Genomic DNA, 21,802 nt, shown 5'->3' on the forward strand with positions numbered 1-21,802 from the left:
CAGGCACACCTTTCAAAAGGTACTCTCTGCGCAAACAAGAAAATTATGCCGTATCATATTGAATGCGCTGCCCCTAGGCCAGCCATCAAGTCATGCTGACCCGGGGGTAGCACAATCACATGAAATAGGGAGCGGCTTTGAAGCAGCCACTCAGTGTTTCACTGTGCAGGCGGCAAATTGCCTGTACTTGTAAAGGGGAATAGAGATACCCTTGCTGGCGTGTGCAGCGAGTGACGGCACCTGCCTGCAAGGGGATGTCTGTGAGGTCCATTGGACTCCATTGGCCCCCTCCAGAGGGCTGCTATCAAGAGGTGCACTGACAGGAATCCTGTTGGTCAAATGGGCTGTGGAGGAAGTCCCTCATCACTCCAAAGGAAAGGAGTTATTTGCTTTACTTTCTAGTCCGAGAAAAGGAACTAACACAAGAATTCAAATATTCTGGATCTCAAAAAAGCATACAAAAGGAAAGAAGATTGTGAATTTCTGACCTTAATTGCAATTTTTCCTTAGTTACACCACGGTATTGAGTGTGCACCATAGACCTTCAGGATGCTTATTTTGACATTCCAGATGCAGAGAAGCATTGGAAATTCCTAAAGTTTCTGTTGAGCAATGACTGCTTCCAGTAAATAGTCCTGCCATTTGGAGCAAAGTCAGCTCCAAGAATTTTCTCGGAGTGTATAGTGTTCGTAGCCACATACCCGAGAAAACAAATATGTAGTGTCTTCTTAAACAACTGGCTGATCAAAGGCTAAGAAAAGTTACTAGCCTGTAATCCTAGATTTCCTGGGTGTTTTTATGACATAATACCAAGGATCCTACCATTCTTTCATAAACATGAATCAAGGTAATTATTTCTGGATGGTCATGTTGGGGTACAGGTGAACTGTGATTCTTCAAGGATGCAGTGTAATTTTCCCAGCCTTTGGGTTCCAGTCTCTCTTCTACATTGCTCTGCTTTACCTTTTGTTTTCTTTTTTTTTAAAGTCTGTGAAATATGTTCATGGTCACTGTTCTTATGCTAGTAACATTTTAATTCCGATTGGCTTATTTTTAAAAAATAAAAATAAACAAAATATTGCCAATATAATCTTCCATGAGACCTCAAAAGTCTTGAATTTTGAAAGTGTATGTGTCTGTATGTTTGCTTTTTTTTTAAGTGCTCTGGAATCCCGTGTGTGTGCGGGGGCAATTCAGTGCCTATAACTGTGATAAAGACTCTCCTGAAAAAGAAATAGGATTACAGGTAAATGTTTCCTTCTACATTGTGCCGAGTTCTGAGTTTGTTGTGAGAAATCCTGCCTTTTTGACATGATTCAACTCTTCCCTCCCGTTGATATCTGTCTGTTAACATAGTTCAATATCTTCTGCAGCCGTTACCCTTCTGCATATATCTTGTTGCCTACACGTATATGCTGCTGATACACTGCAGAAAGTTGGCACAAAGAGTCTGATTTAGAGTTTGGTGAACAATTTACTTCGCCAGAAACAGTATAGATATCCTATCTTCCTTATTATATGTACATTATATTCTGTGTCAATTGTAATAAGGCGAATGGCAGTTGTAGGAGAGTAGGATCTCCACTTATGTTGCCCCCACTTTATTTCTGATGTTAACACTGGTTTCTGGCTATAGTCTGGCTGGGTCCCTGCTAATCAGGGCCCCAGTCTCTCTGTTCTCTCTAAACAACTTGGAGTGCATATTAATTGCACTAGTGATTGGACACTGTGGTACCTTATGGGCCCCTAGTATATGGTACCTTAGGTACCTAGGGCATTGGTACTTCACAGGCCTACCAGGGGCTGAAGTATGTATTATGCCACCCCTGGGAAGCAGACTAAATCTGACACCACAGGCCTGCTACTGCAGCCTGGGCGAGGTAGTGTTAGCATTCCTCACTGAGGTATAGGTTCCTATATCTCACCTTACACACACATATAAACCTATCAGTCACCCCTAATGCAGGCCCTATCAATCCTGAGGGCAGGGTGCTTGGTTTACAATGTGAGGGGGTGCCTCTGCATGAGCAGGGTCCCTCTGCAGCAGGCAGAGTCTATTCTCTGTGGCTGTTTGTGGATGCGGTTAAACCATATACTCTTAAGTGCATTATAACCTAGCGGTAAATGCTAACTTTGGAATGACTGCATCAAAACATGTCGTGTTTGGTGTCAAACAACTTGGAAACATACCCCCACTCCAGTAACTGGTGTGGGAGTATGAACCCACCCTTCTAGAGGAGACGACATGTACCTACTGTGGAAACACGGTAGAAATCTGAAAGCGCCCTGACATCACAAAATGGATGCCACCAGCACAGACACTGGGCTGCCCTCCTGCTGCTGACTGAAACTTGCAGTGGAGGAGGCCCAACAATAGACATCCTGTCACAGGGAGGTTGTAACCACCTTCCAGACAGGATTTAGTGTATTGGGGCTGGGTGGGTGCACTCCTAGAATGCTTTCAAGTCCTGCACTAGGGAGCAGTAGGCTCCTCTGTACATGTGCCAGCTCAAACCGGTTCAGGGGCTACCTGCCCCTGCCTGCTGGCACGAAACTGGACAAAGGGAAGTGGGTGTAACCACCTACTCCCCTGACCCTCCCAGAGGAGTGGTCATAGAGCTAGTCCCTCCCTTTCCTTTAGTTTAAGATAGGGAAACCTTGCCATTGCAAATCAGATATCCCTGGACGACGCTCTACAAGAAGAATCCTGGCCCTTCGACGTTCCACTACCTTTTGAAGACCGAAGAATCTCCCTTGGAGTCAAGGAGTGACTCCCCTGCTTGGCAGGCACCAAAAATGTTAATCAATGTTCGCAAACTTTTCCGCTGGAGTCTGAAGTCCCTACAGCTCTGGAAGTAGATTTCCTGACTTCTCAACGGCCATTGTGAGTCCCCAGCAGAGCTGAGGTGAGTGGACCCCACGAGTGACGAGGAACAGCAATACCGAGGTACTGTGCACTATTGTCGAGTGCAACCCCTTCACGACGTTCTACAAACTTGTGCATTGGACCACGTGTGGTCCAAGCCTCCAGCATGATTTCCCTCGAAAATCAGAGGCCTACCTCATCCCAAGTGACCGTGGGCTCCTGTGAAGCGAATCCTCATGAGGCGTCTTCGCGATCCCTTGCCGGCTGGCTTGTGGGTCCCCTGAAGACTTTCTCATCGAACCAAAGGGCTCCCCTGGTTGCTCCAGGCCTGCCCTGACTTACCCTCGCTGGGTGAGTCCCTCAGACCTTGCCGGTCTGCACCGCTGACTTTCTTCAATTTCCACGAGAGTTGCTGTTGCCAAGGCTTGTTGGCTCCAATCCGATTGCCTACACCTCAGTAAGCTGCAGACTTCGTGGGACACGCCGAATCCAGCTCCTGGTCGTCGTCGCCGCCTCCTGGACCTCGTGGCTGAAGAGTCAAAACACCCTTGATCACCTGAAATCACCCGACATCCGTGGGCATCCATCTTCCTGGCACCTGGTCACTGGCAAGTGACTGAACACTGTCCCTTCTGCTTTCAGGTCTTCTTCATCTTGAATCCAGCCTTGGATTCCACCGAACACTTCTCCAGTCTTCGCAAGCAGCAAAACTTCTTCGGCTTCCATAGAAAACGATGATGCGACCCGACACCAAAAGACACCTATGCACCGGCTCCCCTGGGTGAGGTAACTCGTGCACTCTGGTGCTCCTGTGGGTGTTGGTCCTCGAACTACTTACCTTGTAAGTGGCTTGCTTGTTGACTCTCTAAAAGTACCCTTAAACTTTAAAAATCCAACCGCGAATTGCTCCATTGAAATCAATAGGGAACCCGCGGCTGTGTTCTCACACTGCACGCGTCTCCCGTGGGTCCTTTACTTACCTGCCTTGGGTGGATTAGTGAAGCCCCAGCGATTCTACAGGCCCTAGGCCTTGTCCCCTTGCAAGTCGACTTTCCTAAACCTCTTTTTTAGTATATGGTCTGGTACGCCCCTAGGGCCCCAGCCATATTTGTGCTTAACTTATTGTGAAACTTTGATATTTGCATATGTTCCTGACTTCTAATCTCATAAAGAGATTAGTAGAGTGTGTCTAGTAATAAATACATATATATATGATATATATACCTGTGTGGTGTCCTTTCATTTGGTAATTCAAGAGATTATAAGGTAAAACAAGCTGCTTTACATTCCTCTGAGACTTAGCCTGTAGGCTGCTCTCCACAGCTACCACTAGGATAGCTTTCTTTAAAAGGTTGTCTTAAACCTATCTACCATAAGAGTCGAATTGGACTGGTGCAAGGTGGCCACTATAACTAGTGACCAGCATATGCCAGGCCAACTTCTCACATTGGTGGGCAGCGTGTGGGATTCCAGCTTGCCATTGTTTTACCAGAAAATCTCTATTTGAATTACTAAGTGAAAACCACTAAAAGTACTCAAGGTACATATACAAGTCAAGCTTAGTATGAATAAGTTCTACTGAACTTAGAGCTGTTTGTGAAGGGATAGGCCACCCTTGCTACAGCTCAAGCTAGGATCAGTAGGCCACAAACTAGTGTAGGTAGTACAACACTGCACAACACTAGAATGTCCTCAAGGGATGGAGCCAGTGGGTCCACCCAGTCTCAGTATAAGGACATGACGTTCTTTGACTTGAAGGCCATGTGTGTTGCAAGACACCTGAAGCTAGGACAGCGTCCCTCCACACTAGGCCTGATAGATCTGTCTGACAGCAGATGATCTGAGGTTGGCTCTAGGAGCTAACAGATCTGAATCAGGGTGTGGGTCAATTACAGTGTCTGGGTCAGACGATGAAAATCAAGATGACCAGGACTCTGTGATTGAAGGGCCAGATCCAGAAGGATCTGAACAGGTCAGAGGAATTCTTCCTAAGAGAACTGACAGAGTGGAAGAGAGGCTTAGGTCCCCTTCAAGGGACTCTGACCACTCATATCACTCTGGCAGAGAATCTGTCCATCAGTGAAGCTCATACTTTAATAGAAGAGAGAACTCCACTGAAAGAATGTACAAAACTGCTGCAGTATGAGGAAGCAAGGTTTGCCCTTAAGGCCAAACAGTTGGCATTAAAGAAGCCATTGAGCTCCAGAGAGCTTCTAAGAAAGAGGGGTTAGAACCCCCTGTTGGCAGCAACAGTGTCCCTAGAGTCAGAGATTACATTCCAGACCATAGGAACCTGTCCAAGGTTGTTCTTCCCTACCAGAGTGGGGATGGTATCCACAAATGGATAACTGCTATGGAGAGGGCCTGTAGAGTACAACAGGTCCCCCAGAAACAGTGGGCAGCAATCCTGTGGCTCTCCTTTTCAGATAAAGGTAGAGACAAGCTCCTCACTGTTAGAGAAGAGGATGGTGATGACTATGAAGTCCTGAAAAGTCCCTTAATAGATGGGTTTGGCTTAACCACTGAGCAGTACAGGTTGAAGTTCAGAGATACCCAGAAAGCACATAATCAGGACTGGACAGACTTGGTAGCTTGTGCAACCAAGGCTCTGGAGGGTTGGCTGGTTGGTAGTAGAGTTACTGATTTTAAGGGATTGTATAATCTTATGATGAGAGAACAGATCCTTAATAATTGCCAAAACCAGTTGTTGCATCAATACCTGGTGGACTCTGAGCTGACCTCTCCCCAAGAATAGGGAAAGAAGGCAGACAAATGGGTCAGAACCAGGGTGAGGCAGCAACCCAGAACCAAGGGGGTGACACTAAGAAGCAGGATCCTAAAGGCTTTGAGAAAGGTGGGGATAAGTCAAAAGACCAGAAGTCTTCACAAGGGCCCCAAAAATCTGCATCTGGTGGGGATTCACAGTCTACAAAGGGAAAAGGCCATAAGAAGCCTTGGTGCAGATTCTGTAAACAGGAAGAGCACTGGACTTCTGATTGTAACAAGTCCAAAGACCAAACCACCACCACTCCGGCCCTTAAGGCATCTGTTCCCCCTAGTTCAGCTACTAGTGGAGGTGGTACTCAGAATAAGGGTGTAGTAGGGTTGACCCTGGTTTCTGAAGTGGACTCCGGCCTAGTCAGAATACCCACTCCGGCATTTCTGGTTTGTGATGGAGACATTGATATTTCCTTCCTAGTGAGCCCCAGTAATCTGGGCAAATACAAACAGCAGCCTGAAATAAATGGCAATCAGGCTTTGGCATTCAGGGGCACAGGTGCTGGTGTCACCATGGTGGCAGAGGATCTTGTGGACCCTGGGCAGATCATCCTGGGTGAAATGTACCAGGTTACCAATGCAAGCAATGTCAGGACCAACCATAGTCTGGCAGTTGTGAATTTCTCCTGGGGAGGGGTAACCGGCCTCAAGAAGGTAGTTGTCTGTGCAGACCTCCCCGTCTAATGTCTATTGGGCAATGATCTAGAGGCTTCAGCGTGGTCTGAAGTAGAGTTATGGACTCATGCTGAGATGTTGGGCATACCTGCAGAGGTATTTGCTGTGACCAGGTCACAAGCCAAAATGCATCAAAGTGAACCAGCTCTGGATCCTGAAAGTATGGACCAGGTGCTACCCAAGAGGAGGAGCAGTAGGGTTAAGGCAGTGCCTTCCGCTCTGTCTCAGATGCCCCTCCTGAGGGAGGAGAAGCAGATCCTGAAGAAGGAACTGCCCCAGAGGGACTCGAGCCTGATCAGGCTGAGTTCTTGGGGGCAGGGGGACCTTCCAGGGAAGATCTGAGTAAGGAGCAACAGTGCTGCCCCTCTCTTGAACCCCTCAGACAGCAGGTTGCTGCTGAGGCTGCTGGTGGGTCCCATAAAGTTTATTGGGATGAGGGACTCCTATATTCTGAGGCTAGAGAGCCTACCCCTGGAGCCACCAGGAGGTTGGTAATACCTCAGATCAGAAGTTTAGGGGGTTCCTCTTGACCCTAGCACATGACATCCCTTTAGCAGGACACTTTGGCCAAAACAAGACCTGGGACAGGCTTGTTCCACATTTCCATTGGCCACACATGTCAGAGGACGCTAAGGAGTTTTGTCGCTCCTGTGTCACTTGCCAAGCCAGTGCAAGTCAGGTGGCACATCAAAGGCCCCCCTGATACCACTACCTGTGGTGGGGTTCCCTTTTGAAAGGGTAGGGATTGACATTGTTGGTCCCCTTGACCCTCATGCCACCAGCTACCCAGAAGCAATTCCCCTCAGGACCACCACAGCCCCTGTGGTGGCAAGAGCCCTCATTGGAGTTTTCTCCAGAGTGGGTTTCCCTAAGGAGGTTATATCTGACAGAGGTACCAACTTCATGTCAGGGTTTCTAAAAGCAAAGTGGAAGGAGTGAGGTGTAAACTACAAGTTCACTACTCCCTATCACCCACAATGCAATGGGTTAGTTGAAAGGTTCAACACGACCCTAAAGGGAATGATTAAAGGACTCCCAGAAAAGCTTAGGCGAAAATGGGACCTTTTACTTCCCTGCCTTCTGTTTGCATACAGGGAGGTTCCACAGAAGGGGGTTGGCTACAGCCCTTTTGAACTTCTGTTTGGGCATCCTGTAAGAGGTCCATTGTGTTTGGTGAAGGAGGGCTGGGAGTTACTTCTCAAACCTCCCAAAAAGGATGTGATGGACTATGTACTTGGTCTCCGCTCCAGGATGGCTGAATACATGAAGAAGGCAACCAAAACCTTGGCGGCAAGCCAAGAACTACAAAAAACTTGGCATGACCAAAAGGCTGTGCTGACTGTATACCAGCCAGGGCAGAAAGTGTGGGTTTTGGAGCCTGTGGACCCAGCAGCTCTCCAAGACAAGTAGAGTGGTCCCCATACAATTGTTGAGCAAAAGGGAGAAGTCACCTACTTGGTGAATCTTGGAACTCCCAGGAGCCCCCTTAAGGTGCTCCATGTCAACAGATTGAAACCATATGTTGACAGGGCTGACCTGGGCTTGCTCATGGCAACTGACGAGGAACAGGAGGAGGAGAGTGACCCTCTCCCTGACCTGCTCTCACAGAACCCTGATGATGGGTCAGTAGATGGTGTTGCTTTGCAAGCAGCTTCACTGACCATCAGCAAACTGAATGCAGTCAAGTTCTGCAGTAGTTCAGACATATGTTTAGCCTGACCCCTAGTCAGACTTCCTGGTGCACCCGTGAGGTGGACACTGGAGACAGTCTGCCTGTCAAGAGTAAAATCAACAGGCAACCTGACCATGTCAGGGACTGTATCAGGACTGAAGTCCAGAAAATGTTGTAACTAGGTGTAATTGAGCCTTCAGATAGCCCTTTGGCTAGTCCAGTAGTCCTTGTGCCTAAACCTCATACCCAGGGCGGTAAGAAAGAAATTAGGTTTTGTGTAGACTACAGAGGCCTCAATGCAATCACCAGGACTGATGCCTATCCAATTCCCAGGGCAGATGAGCTCATTGATACTTTGGCCTCAGCCAAATATCTGAGTACATTTGACCTAACAGCTGGCTACTGGCAAATCAAGTTAGCTGATGATGCCAAGGCGAAAACAGCATTTTGTGGTGATGCCCTTTGGTTTGGAAAATGCACCTGCCACTTTTCAGAGGTTGGTGAACAAAGTTCTGACAGGTATGGAAACTTATTGCTCAGCTTATCTAGATGATATTGCTGTCTTTAGTTCCAACTGGCAGGATCACCTGGTCCACCTCAGAAATGTTTTGGAGGCCCTGCAAAAAGCAGGCCTCACTATCAAGGCCACTAAGTGCCAGATAGGGCAGAGTCAGGTTGTGTACCTGGGCCATCTTGTAGGTGGAGGTCAGGTTCAACCATTGCAGAGCAAAATCCAGACCATAATGGAATGGGTAGCTCCAACCACCCAGACACAGGTGGGAGCCTTTTTAGGCCTGACTGGGTACTATAAGAGGTTTGTTAAGGGATATGGATCTATAGTGACCCCCTTAAATGATCTTACCTCTAAGAAAATGTCAAAGAAGGTTCAGTGGACAGCTAGCTGTCAAAAAGCATTTGATGACCTGAAGCAGGCCATGTGCACTGCCCCCATCTTACAGAGTCCAGACTACACAAAACAGTTCTTTGTCCAAACAGATGCTTCTGAGCTGGGTGTGGTAGCTGTACTGTCTCAACTGAATGATGAAGGTCAAGATCAGCCAGTAGCTTTTATAAGCAGAAGGCTGACCCCTAGAGAGAAACGCTGGTCAGCTATAGAGAGGGAGGCCTTTGCTGCGGTGTGGGCCCTGAAGAAGCTGAGGCCATACTTGTTTGACACTCACTTCATAGTTCAGACTGACCACAAGCCCCTCCTATGGCTCAAACAGATGAAAGGTGAAAATCTACTAAGGTGGTCCATTTCCCTACAGGGGATGGACTATACAGTGGAACATAGACCTGGGACCCAACATGCCAATGCAGATGGACTCTCAAGGTATTTCCACTTAGAACACGAAAACTCAACTGGTCAAAGTTAGTTTAGTGTCCCTGCGTTTGGGGGGGTGGGGGTTGGGGGTTGTGTAGGAGAGTAGGATCTGCACTTATGTTGCCCCCACTTTTTTTCTGATGTTAACACTGGTTTCTGGCTATAGTCTGGCTGGGTCCCTGTTAATCAGGGCCTCAGTCTCTATGTTCTCTCTAAGCAACTTGGAGTTCATATTAGATGCACTAGTGATTGGATACTGTGGTACCATATGAGCCCCTAGTATATGGTACCTTAGGTACCAAGGACATCGGTACTTCACAGGCCTACCAGGGGCTGAAGCATGTATTATGCCAACCCTGGGAAGCAGACTAAATCTGACACCGCAGGTCTGCTACTGCAGCCTGGGGGAGGTAGTGTTAGCACTCCTCACTGAGGTATAGGTTCCTATATCTCACCTTACACACACATATAAACCTATCAGTCACCCCTAAGGCAGGCCCTATCAATCCTGAGGGCAGGGTGCTTGGTTTACAATGTGAGGGGGTGCCTCGGCATGAGCAGGCCCCCTCTGCATCAGGCAGAGTCTATTCTCTGTGGCTGTTTGTGGATGCGGTTAAACTATATACTCTTAAGTGCATTATAACCTGGCGGTAAATGCTAACTTTGGAATTACTGCATCAAAACATGTTGTGTTTGGTGTCACACAACTTGGAAGCATACCCCCACTCCAGTAACTGGTGTGGGAGTATGATCCCACCCTTCTAGAGGGGACGACATGTACCTACTGTGGAAACACGGTAGAAATCTGAGAGAGCCCTGGCATCACAAAATGGATGCCACCAGCACAGACACTGGGCTGCCCTCCTGCTGCTGACTGAAACTCGCAGTGGAGGAGGCCCAACAATAGGTATCCTGTCACAGGGAGGTGTAACCACCTTCCAGACAGGATTTAGTGTATTGGGGCTGGGTGGGTGCACTCCTAGAGTGCTTTGAAGTCCTGCACTGGGGAGCAGTAGGCTCCTCTGTGCATATGCCAGCTCAAACCGATTCAGGGGCTACCTGCCCCTGCTCTGGCGTGAAACTGGACAAAGGGAAGTGGGTGTAAGCACCCACTCCCCTTACCCTCCCAGAGGAGTGGTCATAGAGCTAGTCCCTCCCTTTCCTTTAGTATAAGATAGGGAAACATTGCCATTGCAAATCGGATATCCCTGGACGACGCTCTACAAGAAGAATCCTGGCCCTTCGACGTTCCACTACCTTTGGAAGACTGAAGAATCTCCCTTGGAGTCAAGGAGTGACTCCCCTGCTTGGCAGGCACCAAAAACTTGAATCAACGGTCGCAAACTTTCCCGCTGGAGTCCGAAGTCCCTGCAGCCCCGGAAGTGGATTTCCTGACTTCTCAACGGCCATTGTGAGTCCCCAGCAGAGCTGAGGCGAGTGGACCCCACGAGTGACGAGGAACAGCAATACCCAGGTACCGTGCACTATTGTCGAGTGCAACCCCTTCACAACGTTCCACGAACTCGTGCATTGGACCACGTGTGGTCCAAGCCTCCAGCAGGATTTCCCTCGAAAATCAGAGGCCTACCTCGTCCCGAGTGACCGTGGGCTCCTGTGAAGCGAATCCTCACGAGGCGTCTTCGCGATCCCTTGCCGGCTGGCTTGTGGGTCCCCTGAAGACTTTCTCATCGAACCAAAGGGCTCCCCTGGTTGCTCCAGGCCTGCCCTGACTTACCCTCGTTGGGTGAGTCCCTCAGACCTTGCTGGTCTGCACCGCTGACTTTCTTCAATTTCCACGAGACTTGCTGCTGCCAAGGCTTGTTGGCTCCAATCCGGTTGCCGACACCTCAGTAAGCTGCAGACTTCGTGGGACACGCCGAATCCAGCTCCTGGTCATCGTCGACGCCTCCTGGACCTCGTGGCTGAAGAGTCAAAACACCCTTGATCACCTGAAATCACCCGGCATCCGTGGGCATCCATCTTCCTGGCTCCGGGTCACTGGCAAGTGACTGTGAACACTGTCCCCTTAAAGCAGTGCTTAATTTGTAATTAAGTTAATAAGTCCCAGGGCCTTCGTCAGGAGTCCACTGCAGCTTACTCCACCCATTGCCCCAGCTATCACTGCTAATGACTACCAATATAACTAATACCTACCTCACTGCTAAAAGTGTGACAATTCAGACTATTCCAGGCCCCCAAAGCTGTAAGAATGGTTTGGGCGACAGGAATTAGTCATTTTAATGTATATTGAAAGAATAAACAACTTTTGTTGTCCTCGTCTCTAAATTAGATATACAGCGCCACTATTTGGCAGACAGTCATGAGTGCCGGGGTTGACAATTAAGTACCGGTGTCGAGCACCAGAAACCACCGGCTCAAATTAAACATTGGCGAACTTGATATCCACCACATTTGTGACAGAGTAATCCATCGGGCAAATTCCAAATTAGTGCCTAAGCTTGCAAATGAATTGGGTCAATGTTTGATGTAGCACGTATGAGTTAATGCTTTTGAGAAGGCACGGAAATGTCATTTTGCTGGTACCCACCTTTTGTGCTATACCTCCAGAGGAAGTTGGTGTTGTACTGGAATGCCTTTACAAATGGGAAGCTTTGATCATCAGAGATTAAACTAATACTTCACATAAGTTTTCTGTTTCTAAGTGGTCAGAGTCTATTTATTTTTGTGGGACTAAAGGGGAAATAGTTTGGTTGTTGATACAAAGGGACAGCACATCAACTAATTATTAATTTTGGTAGCAAGGCACATGGGGCATCTTGGTAACTATAATGTAATGAAGTCACCGATTTCTCAATTGTTATATTTAGTTTGCGACTGAACATCTGCAGATACTTATTCTCTAATGTAAAATGTAGATATGGAAAAGTACTACATCCTTTAGAGGACAATATAAGCTTTGCTTATTTCGAAACATATGCTTAACATACATAAACCTAATGCTCACATGTAATTGGGTTTTGAGGAAGTGTCTGTGGTGTTGTATTGCGATTGCAAGTCTTGAACCAGTCCTTTGTACTCTAAGCTCTGTGATATGTAAAGTACTAAAAATGTTTACTTTCATATATAGAAATATATGCACAACCATCTTTTGTGTCTGTAAGAAATACTAGTTGAACTGTGACAACAAAATTCAGAATAACAGTTTTTGAACAGTCCTATAACATTTCTGGGTTGACATGACTAACTGCTTTCTTTTAGGATGCAGTAGAGAGATGAAAAGCAATGATGAGCAATCGGCAACAACAAAAGAAGAAGCACTTTTGACATTGAGTAGGGAGCCAAGCTACTTTGAAATCCCTACCAAAGAATTCCTTCAGTCGCCCCCTTTGACAGAAAACTCTGTTCATGAAGCTCCAACCAAAGAGACACAAAGTTCCCAAGCTCTTGGTGCTGGTCATGCCTCTTTCACCATTGAATTTGATGACCATGCCCCAGGAAAAGTAACTATAAAGGACCATGTTACTAAATTCACTCCGGATCACCGGCACAAATCTAAAAAGTCATCTCCTCCTGGTCCAAAAGAGCTAGCTGGGCTTCAGACCGAGATGCTGGCTGCAGAAAACAAGGTTGCTGATTGGCTAGCTCAAAATGATCCCCCACGAATGACAAGAGAACATGCTGAAGAAGAATCCAAAAGTATTAAGAGTGATGTTCCAATGTTCCTGAAAAGGTTGAAAGGTAGTGTATAGTATTTATAAACTTTAACTGGACTGTAAGGATAGTGTTCGTAGTAAATGCCATTAGCTTTTATACTTGCAAGACATTTAACCAATGCATAATGACAGTTATGTACTTTTCATTAGTGTAGCGCTTTCGTGATATAAGTATATGTTCAGTAGTCTTGTAACTATTTACTTATTTGAGAACAATTAATCTAGTGTGGAACGCCTCCTAAACTGGGTACCCGAACTCACTACGAGCACAACTGCAAACCAAGTTTATTCGTTATTGATTTCGCATTTCTTGTTCTCATAGTGTGTTACTTCTAAGATTTTGAATTTTGTGCAGGTATGTGTTCACTTGACAATACAAAGAATCAAGTCGCTTTGCCCTTTTACTTCTTTGAAAATTAAAATCCAGTATTAATATATGTAAAAAAAAATATCAATGGCTTTTGAGTGTAAAGTATATTTGAAAGGGTGTAGAGTTACTTACATTCATCATTTTCATAACTAGTTATGAATGCCCTTTTTGTTTAAACTTGATTGGTTTGTGTGTGGAGGGGAACAGAAAGTATCATCTTTTCCTTCCTGTGTTTAGTTGTCACCAAAAGTCTAGCATAGCCATGTTACCCAAAATGTTATTTAATACATGGTCACACCAGATAGCCTACCACCAAATTTGTGATATCAGCTGAAACCCGGGATAAGTTGTCTGTTGAAATTGACAGCGCCCCGTCCCCCTCCAATATTGCAATTAAATATTGTGTGCATTGCCTGTGCAAAGACATACAACGTTCTTAGTTGGCAGTGTGATGGGTGAGGGTATGTGAGAGATAGAAACACAATTTTTTTTATTGTAATAAGGATTAAAAGATTTTGGCAGCAGCCAAGCTATTGTGACAGCAGTATGCTGTGTGCACCAAAGAGAGGGTTACTTTGAGAAGGTCAATAATCCTAATGGCAACATGCGCCAAAGAGGTTATCTCGCGAGACATAGCATGCAAAAGAGTTAGACTAGAGAACTGTGACTTGAGCAGTCACTCAACCAATACACCCCTTTAACCAGGAAGGAAGATTTAAGAGCAATCAAGGCTGGCAACCTGAGCAGTACATAAACAAATTTCTTAAGGTTCAGATTCCACCTACTCCTCCTCTGCAGACTTAAGCCAAAATATTAAGCAGGGGTTAACACCCCAAGCCCCTTCCTAGATTTCAAAGGCTCTTAAACACTGACGGGCACCAGGCAGGCGTGCCGTAGATTGGATGGTCCTTTGTAAAGTAACTTTTTGGAAACTGCTGTTCATGTTGAATCAAAATAGGATGTCCTTTTTGTGGTGGTGACAATCCTTGTCAAGGGTGTGCATTATTCAAGTAGAATGTAGTACAAAAGCAAACACATTACTTTTGACAGGAGTATTTTAGTGTGTCAAAGAAAGCACTTTGTCTCTCAGTAAGCGATTTCAAGTCAATAGTCATGAAACGTACTACCTTTAAAAAAAAAAAAGATGTTTATTAATTTTTAATATTCATGTACATGCATGAAACAAACAAATATAGCTCATCAATTTTTTAGCATTTCGTGAAGGCATCGATCAAACTGCATAAAAACTTAATGTACTAGTTTGGACAGTGCAAGTCGGAGAGGCCATGTCGTAACTGTATTACCTGTGCTTGCAGTCGTATAGTCATTCACATAGTGATCACCACTGTGTAAATGTTCTGATATTGTTAACAGATACCAGCTCTTTCACATGCGCAGTTGATTCCAATAATGGAGTATTAGTTTTCTTGTTTACAGGCCTCTTGGCAGAGGCCCCAAATGTTCATACATTTCTGAGGGCACCCTCGCGCTTTGTAGACGACTTCGTCCGCCAGCATTCACCGGTCCATTTTCAGGGCCCATTTCATACCCAAAGGGGCTGCCCCCCTCACCCGCACCACAAACATTGAGCAATATCTCTTTAGTCAATCATTGCACCACATTACAAAACAATTTAATGTATTTGGACAACGTCTGATGTCCCTAGATATTTATACAAACCACTCATGCATTCTGATCTATCTTTGACCCAGTGGTCCATAGACTTTTTTGAACAGCGCTGCTGCAAAAACTGCTTAACAGAATTGCATTAAATTTGCAGGACACTGTATCTTGGTCCAGAGAGAGTGCTATTTGTGATTTCGTGTAAATCTTTTCAGTAGTTTTTGAGAAATTAAGGTTTATAGATATTATGTCTGGACAGTTGGGTTTGAGGGACTCTTGTGAAAGTCCCTCTAACCCAGCTTGAAAAAAATAGAGCGTTTTGATTGTCCTACGGGTCTTTTTTTTACACTTGGGGCTCCTCGCGCCTTCAGGAGTGAGCGCTCTGCTTGGATGGACGCAACAGAAAGAAAATGTTGCCGCAGCCATTTCTTGACTCGGGAACTTAGTCTCCTGTTCTGAGGTTGTTATACAAAAGCAAAATCAGAGGGCAGGGTAGCGATACCCAAACCACCTAGGGCCACCAAAAAATGGTTTATAATGCTTCTAGCCTGCTGGAGTCTCAAGGGATCCTGGCATACATGTTTTTATTAAACCGCTGCCTGGTGTTTTATATTATTTTATTTTGACCCTCCAGGGTGGGTCAGGTCCCAGCGGTAATTATTATTATTAAAACTTTGGGGAGGGGAAACGAATGGGGCACCCTCCCCAAGCCATTGTAAGGATCCGGGGACTTTATCCCCCAGGCCTGAATGCAAATGAAACGGTAGGGGGGCATGCAGCCGCTTCCCAGAGCCTCTAATGAGCCGAGGGACCCCATCCCAAAATTTAATACGGGGGAGGGAGCATGCATGCCCCTCCCCGAGCCACTAATGGACCCCATTCCCTGTGGCCGAATGTTAACAACAGTGGAGTTGGACATGCAGTCCCCTCCCCTATCCACTTATGGCCACCCATAAGAAATATGCCTTATTCTTGACCATACATGTTTATTGCGATTCAGTCACATGTCATGACCTTAAATTCATATGGTCCATTTCAATCCAATTCATGTTGACCATGTGTCCACAGTTACTTTATGTTCTTCGACGATTTTCAACACTATTATGGTGTGCGTTGTTTCAAAGCTGCTCGTGGCAGTTCTTTTACTGATTATTCCACGCTATGCATGCTGGTCATTGTAGTTTCAGTGTTACATGTGGTGGCTTGAGAATTGATCAGTGGATTTTTCCTTTATTTTAAGTTTGACTGCCTGCCCACTTTTGCCACTGTTGATTAGGTTCGGCAGTGTGTTCATCGGGTTTTTTTTACTCGTGTTATGCACAATCTAGCCTTTATGGTGTCCGTTTGATTGTTTGCCCATGATTTAAATTCTTGGTCCCTCTGATGGTTTTCCAATCAATATTATTAATGTTTGTTGTCCAGTCTTAAAGCACTTTTATGGGCCTTCACAACCCTCAGATGGGTTGTTTTTACAGTTAATGGTGCTGTTTTGTATTCCTTAAATCCCTTGGGTGCCCCATTTATGGGCCTTTACAACCCTCTGGTGGGAACGAACTTAAATAATGAATAATATTGATTGGAAATAAGCATGTTCTACCTAAAAACTTAATTAAATACAGTCATGATAAAATATATTTTTTTAACGGTGTTTGTATTCGCCATATTTTAACTGCACAGTCAGACTCAAATTTTCACTTCATGATTAGGATTTTAATTTGACAATTTGGGTGTTTAAATCACATATTGCACAAGTGAGCACAATAAAAAACTACAATGTCCACAAATAGGAAGTAGTCAAAAAACGAAAAAAATGCAAAACGGATATGAACATTGGAATAGGACTGTGACATTTTTCGGTGAGCAAGGTCCAGAGGGACTCAAATGCATTGGGGCATTTTTCCATGCCTTTTTACCACCGAAATGCAAATAAATGAAAATCTGGTCCTGATCTGAGAGTGCGACTCAATTGTTTGCTGGCAACAGTAACCTATTCAAAGGATTGTAGCGGTGTGGTCCCATCACTTGAGCCGTGGTAGAATCGCATTGAAAAGAGCGCCACCGCACATGTGAGAGCGGCGGGGAAGGTGGGGTTTACCTACTGGCAGTCACTAGTTGGTAGTTATAAGTAGGATCATGTTTACATAGGATGGCTTATAACTTTGACGCTGTTTGACTAATCATCACAAAAGTTCCCCCCCAAAAAAAGTCTTCTGGTGATCCTAGTTGTACATGGAAAGCTTCAGGGTGATCCGTGAAGCGGGTGCAGAGAAAAGAGGGGGGCAGGTCATGTTAATTTCCATAGGAGTTTTGAACAAGACTACAGCCCAAACTACTGGGCGGAATTACAGCAAATTTGGCAGAGGTAGATTGTGTTCCAGAGATCACACTTTTTGTTATTTGGCGTAAATCCGTTGAGTAGTTTTGGAGCTATTAAGTGAACCCAAATTTAGATATCTAGAGACGCGAATCCTTCACAAATTGTTCTTTAATTCGCACGCCAACAGCACAGCTGTGATTGGCTGGCCGCAACCTGAGTAGAAAGCTGCGGCCGCCATTTTACACACCAGGTAACGGTCCTCAGCTGTGAAACAAAATATGTAATGTTGTGGAAGGGGGCAAGGTAGAGGTACCCTGACCCCCTGGAAGGTATATAGGGGTCTGTGAGGGACCTTGGGTGGAAGAACATGTCCAGAAACAGTTTTTTAATTCCACGTGCGAATTCCATCTATTAATAAATTTAAAAAAAGACTGTGACACTTACCCATCCACTCATGCACCCACTCACACACTCAGTCAGGCCCTCACATACCCACTTAGATATACATTCACTGAAAAAAAAAGCAAAGGTTACAAGGATGTTATAGTTAGGCTCAGATTTCACTCCTACAAAATCATTGAAATTCAGCAGTTAGTTACCTGAGGTAACCCTCTCGCAATGCACTGCTCCTGACTTCCACTTATTACATCATTCGACACCCAAGACACTCCCATCACTCCCGCCACCACTTCACAAGACGCAGACTCCCCAACAGACTCTGCTCATCTGGACCCCCCTCACCACAGGCGACACTCTCAAGACCATGAAGAGCATTCCCTCCGAAGCCCCCTCGGACCCCAGCCCTCACCACATCTTCCACAGAGCCGCCACCAACATCTGTAAGAAACAGTTAGTTATAGATTACATACCGTAGAATTACCCCCAGGCGGCAGACTGGATCCGGAAAGTTTTTTCGGCAGCAGTACCCCTGCGCGTCGGAAGGTGGCGTCGGTCGACTCCACATTCGTCGTTGGCATCGTAGTTGCTGGGATGGCGTCGCAGTAGCTACATAGACGCCACCCTTGTTGGCTGACGTCAGTTCTTTCTTTTATCGAGCCAGCAAGCGCAGATCGGAGAGAGCGGCACCTCCAGTACCTTTTTGACTGACATTTTCTCGACTTTTGTCGACATCGTTTTTGAGTCCATCGACTCCTGGTGCACGAGGGATGCTCGGCTTCAAGGCTTGCGGTTCCTGTAGCCGACAGATGTCGGCGACGGACCCGCACCACATTTGCCTATTCTGCCTAGAGCGCGACCCCGACCCCAAGTTGTGCTCCAACTGCCGGACCATGAATCTGAAGTCTTTGTGGGAGCGGTCCCGAAAGCTTCTCGAGGCCCATTCAGTTGGCTCCGCGCCGCTCGAGGTCCTGGTCACGTAGGAGGTCGAGGGACCGGTTGCGGAGCCACCATCATTCTTCTTCCAAGTATTCGCACTCGGGGTCAGGTAAGTCGAAGCACAAGAAGAAGTCGAAGAAGCATCGTCACTCTTCGACTTCTCCCCGTCTGTTGGCCGACGCGACGAGGGATGTGGGTGATGCCCCTCCCGCGGCTCCGTGTGCGGAGCCCCAAGAGTCGACTCCGGGTTGCCTCCCCCTTTCCCAGACCTGGAGCGGCACCTGCCCAGCTCTGTCTTTTTTATGAAGCGGTGCACGCCATCTTCGGGTAGCTAGACTCCGCCAGCATGACTTCGGGCCCCGCGGACTCGTCTGGGGGTCCTGGGCCTTCGACGTCGGCAGCTCTGGCCTCGGCACCGCAGGGTCCCCTTGGATCCGGGTCGGTGCCGTTCGACCTAGTTTCACCTCCCCTGGCGCCGATTCCAACGGCACCACGTCCGCAGCCAACGTCGACCCCAACCTCCACCTTGAGGTAGACACGGAGCCAGACCGGCGCCGACTGACGCCGGATCCGGCGCCGATGGGTACTTTTGTGCCCCTGTTCTACCCTGGCTCTTTGAGACCAGATTGGCAGCCAGAAGATGGTGAGGAGGACTGGGAGGGGTCTGGAGACCCTTTAACTGACCAGTTAGTGTATGAACCGGACTGGAGAGAGGAACTGGGGGAAGCCAGTGGTCTGAATACTTCACCAGACCTTGGCATGTTGTCTCCTCCTACCGTGGCTACGGAGGATGTAGCGTTGTACGCTGTGGTGTTGTGTAGGGCGGCCGAGGCTCTCAGCCTCGAGCTACCTACGGTGGGAGTCAGGACTAACCTCCTGACAGAAGTGCTTCAACTGGCAGCGAGCTCTTCGGAGCCCCTGCTGCTGTTTAATGAAGCCCTAACAGACATTCTTTGGGCACCTGGTCCAGGCCCAACACAGGGGATTCTGTGGATAGGATGATCGCCCGACGCCACTGCCGGGCCCCGGGCGACCCCCACTTTCCTCTCTCAACACCCCACCCCTGAGAGCTTGGTGGTTCAAGCCGCCACTTCCAAGGGCGCATTCTCTACCGCTGCACCTGACAGGGACTCCAGAAAGCTGGACCATCTTGGGAAGAAGATGTTTTCTTCCTCCAGCTTGGGACTGCGGTCGGTAAACACTGTATGTCTATTGGGCCGTTACACCCACTCCGTGTGGGATACGGTTGCGCAAGTGCTGCCCGTAGAAGGCTCGAGCCGTACTCTCGGGCAGTTGCCGAAAGGAGAGACGCAGCAAAGTTTACCATCTGCTGTGGGCTGGATACTGCCAACTCACTAGGCAGGACGATTTCCATGTTGGTAGCCCTTCGACGCTACGCCTGGTTGAGGTCGACTGGTTTTTCGGAGGATGTCCAATCTACCCTTATGGAAATGCCCTTTGATGGCCGTTGCCTATTCGGTGACAAAGCAGACAACATGCTAGAGCGCTTTAAGGACTCTCGGGCTACGGCCAGGTCCTTGGGCCTCTCCACTTTTTGCCCTGCGCAGTCTGCTTTTCATCCCTTTCGTGGCTATGGAAGGTGTGCCCGCCACGTCCTGCCCACAGCCACAGGCCAATGCAAGCTGTCCAGCCCCTGCGCGGCCGGGGACGTGGGAACCACCGCCATGGTTCTAGGGGCTAGCGGGCGGGCCAGTCCACCACAGCCCTCTCTGCAGTAGCCTCCAAACCCTCCTAGTCGACCTTTCAGGGCCACCAATCGCAGTGGGCGACAGGATTCGCTATCCGCTCCCCAAATGGCAGACCATCACATCGGACAGGTGGGTTTTGCAGATAGTCTGAAGGGGCTACTCACTCCCTTTCAAGACTACCCCTCCCTCCATGCCACCATCCTTCCATCGCATCCATTCTCCCCCTCTCAGGGAGGGGGGAAGGCAAAATGGTATTCGGGTCCACCGTCCCCCTGCACCGCTCTCCAGGTCTAGCGACTTGTGCTGGTCCTCTTATGCTGCTGATCCCTCGCAGGGAAGGAGGAGCCCCCCGCTTTCCAGCTCCCAGAAGTAACTCAGTCTAGGCACCTCTAGGCGAGGCAAAAATCCAGAGGGGCAGCGGTGCAAGTCAGCCACCAGGCCTGGTTTATAGTTCACAGAGGGAGGAGGGAGGAGGGAGAAAAAGGAAAACAAAGTCCAGGTAAAAGATACAGGGAGAGCCCCCACAGCTGGAAGTCTAACAGCCCAGGTATCTGCTTTTCCCTCAGCTGCATCTCAGATCCAAATGCTTCCCCTACCAGGCCTCTGCCACCCCTGCAGGTCTCACTGTGTCTCTCTCCGATTCAAAGGGGGGGAGGCAGGTCCCATACGGTGCAGCCACTCCGTACTCCAAGGCGAGGTCTTGTCGGCCCGATGGGCCCACATGCCCCGCCACCAACTCTGCACTCCCACAGCCCTCAGGATCACAGTTTGTGCAGGAATTGGAGCCCACAGGCCCCTCTCTGGTCGCTCAGATCTCTGAGGGGAGCCCCTGGCCCCTCCAGAGGCATTCAGGTACACAGGGGTGCTCCCGTCTGCACCCGTATTGCCCATCCTCCACCTCCGTCCGCTCCAATGAGCCCAGAGGTCTCGCCACTGGAGCCGCACCACCATGGCCTCCAAGATCGCCGCACAGCCAGCATCAGGAGTCCACAGGCCCCTCCTGAGTTGCCTAGACACTTGAGGGACTCCAAACATTACCGCAGTTGGCCCTCACCCACCACAGGTTCTGCAGATAGTGGCAGATTACAGGGTCTTAGCCTTGGCTAAAATTTATTTCGTTTGATACGTGAATAATAAACAATCTTCTGTTACAAGATCAAGCTACGGATCAAGATTGCTCTTACTTTGATACTTACGTGTTATATATATTATTTAGCGTGTTCAAGGGATTTTGTTGTTGTATCCCGATATAGGCCTAGGTAGTTACACAACCTTTTACCTACATCTGTCCTATCATTGTTCTACATAACGAGTCTGACGCTGGTTAGGTAGTACATGACTGTTGTGTGGTTTTCTCCGAAGGCTAGCCTCATGTATTATGCACGAGGATTCTCAGTATCACAGCAGGACTACCATCTTCTGCATAATAACTCTGTATAAGGGTCACCTCTGTCGTCAT

The 21,802-nt window shown here is 47.7% G+C and overlaps 1 protein-coding gene across 5 annotated transcripts in view; it reads left to right on the forward strand.

Annotated features, from left to right (window-relative positions):
- The window catches only part of CEP170 (centrosomal protein 170), a 428,342-nt gene that overhangs the window by 192,935 nt on the left and 213,605 nt on the right, over positions 1–21,802 (forward strand). For all 5 annotated transcript variants that reach the window (XM_085611407.1, XM_085611409.1, XM_085611411.1 and 2 more), the window contains exon 8: positions 12,535–13,014. In XM_085611407.1, coding sequence (XP_085467533.1) covers positions 12,535–13,014 — 480 coding nt within the window. The remainder of the gene's footprint in view (positions 1–12,534; positions 13,015–21,802) is intronic.

The sequence above is a fragment of the Triturus cristatus genome, chromosome 6, assembly GCF_964204655.1.
Source record: "Triturus cristatus chromosome 6, aTriCri1.1, whole genome shotgun sequence".
NCBI classification, from domain to species: domain Eukaryota; kingdom Metazoa; phylum Chordata; class Amphibia; order Caudata; family Salamandridae; genus Triturus; species Triturus cristatus.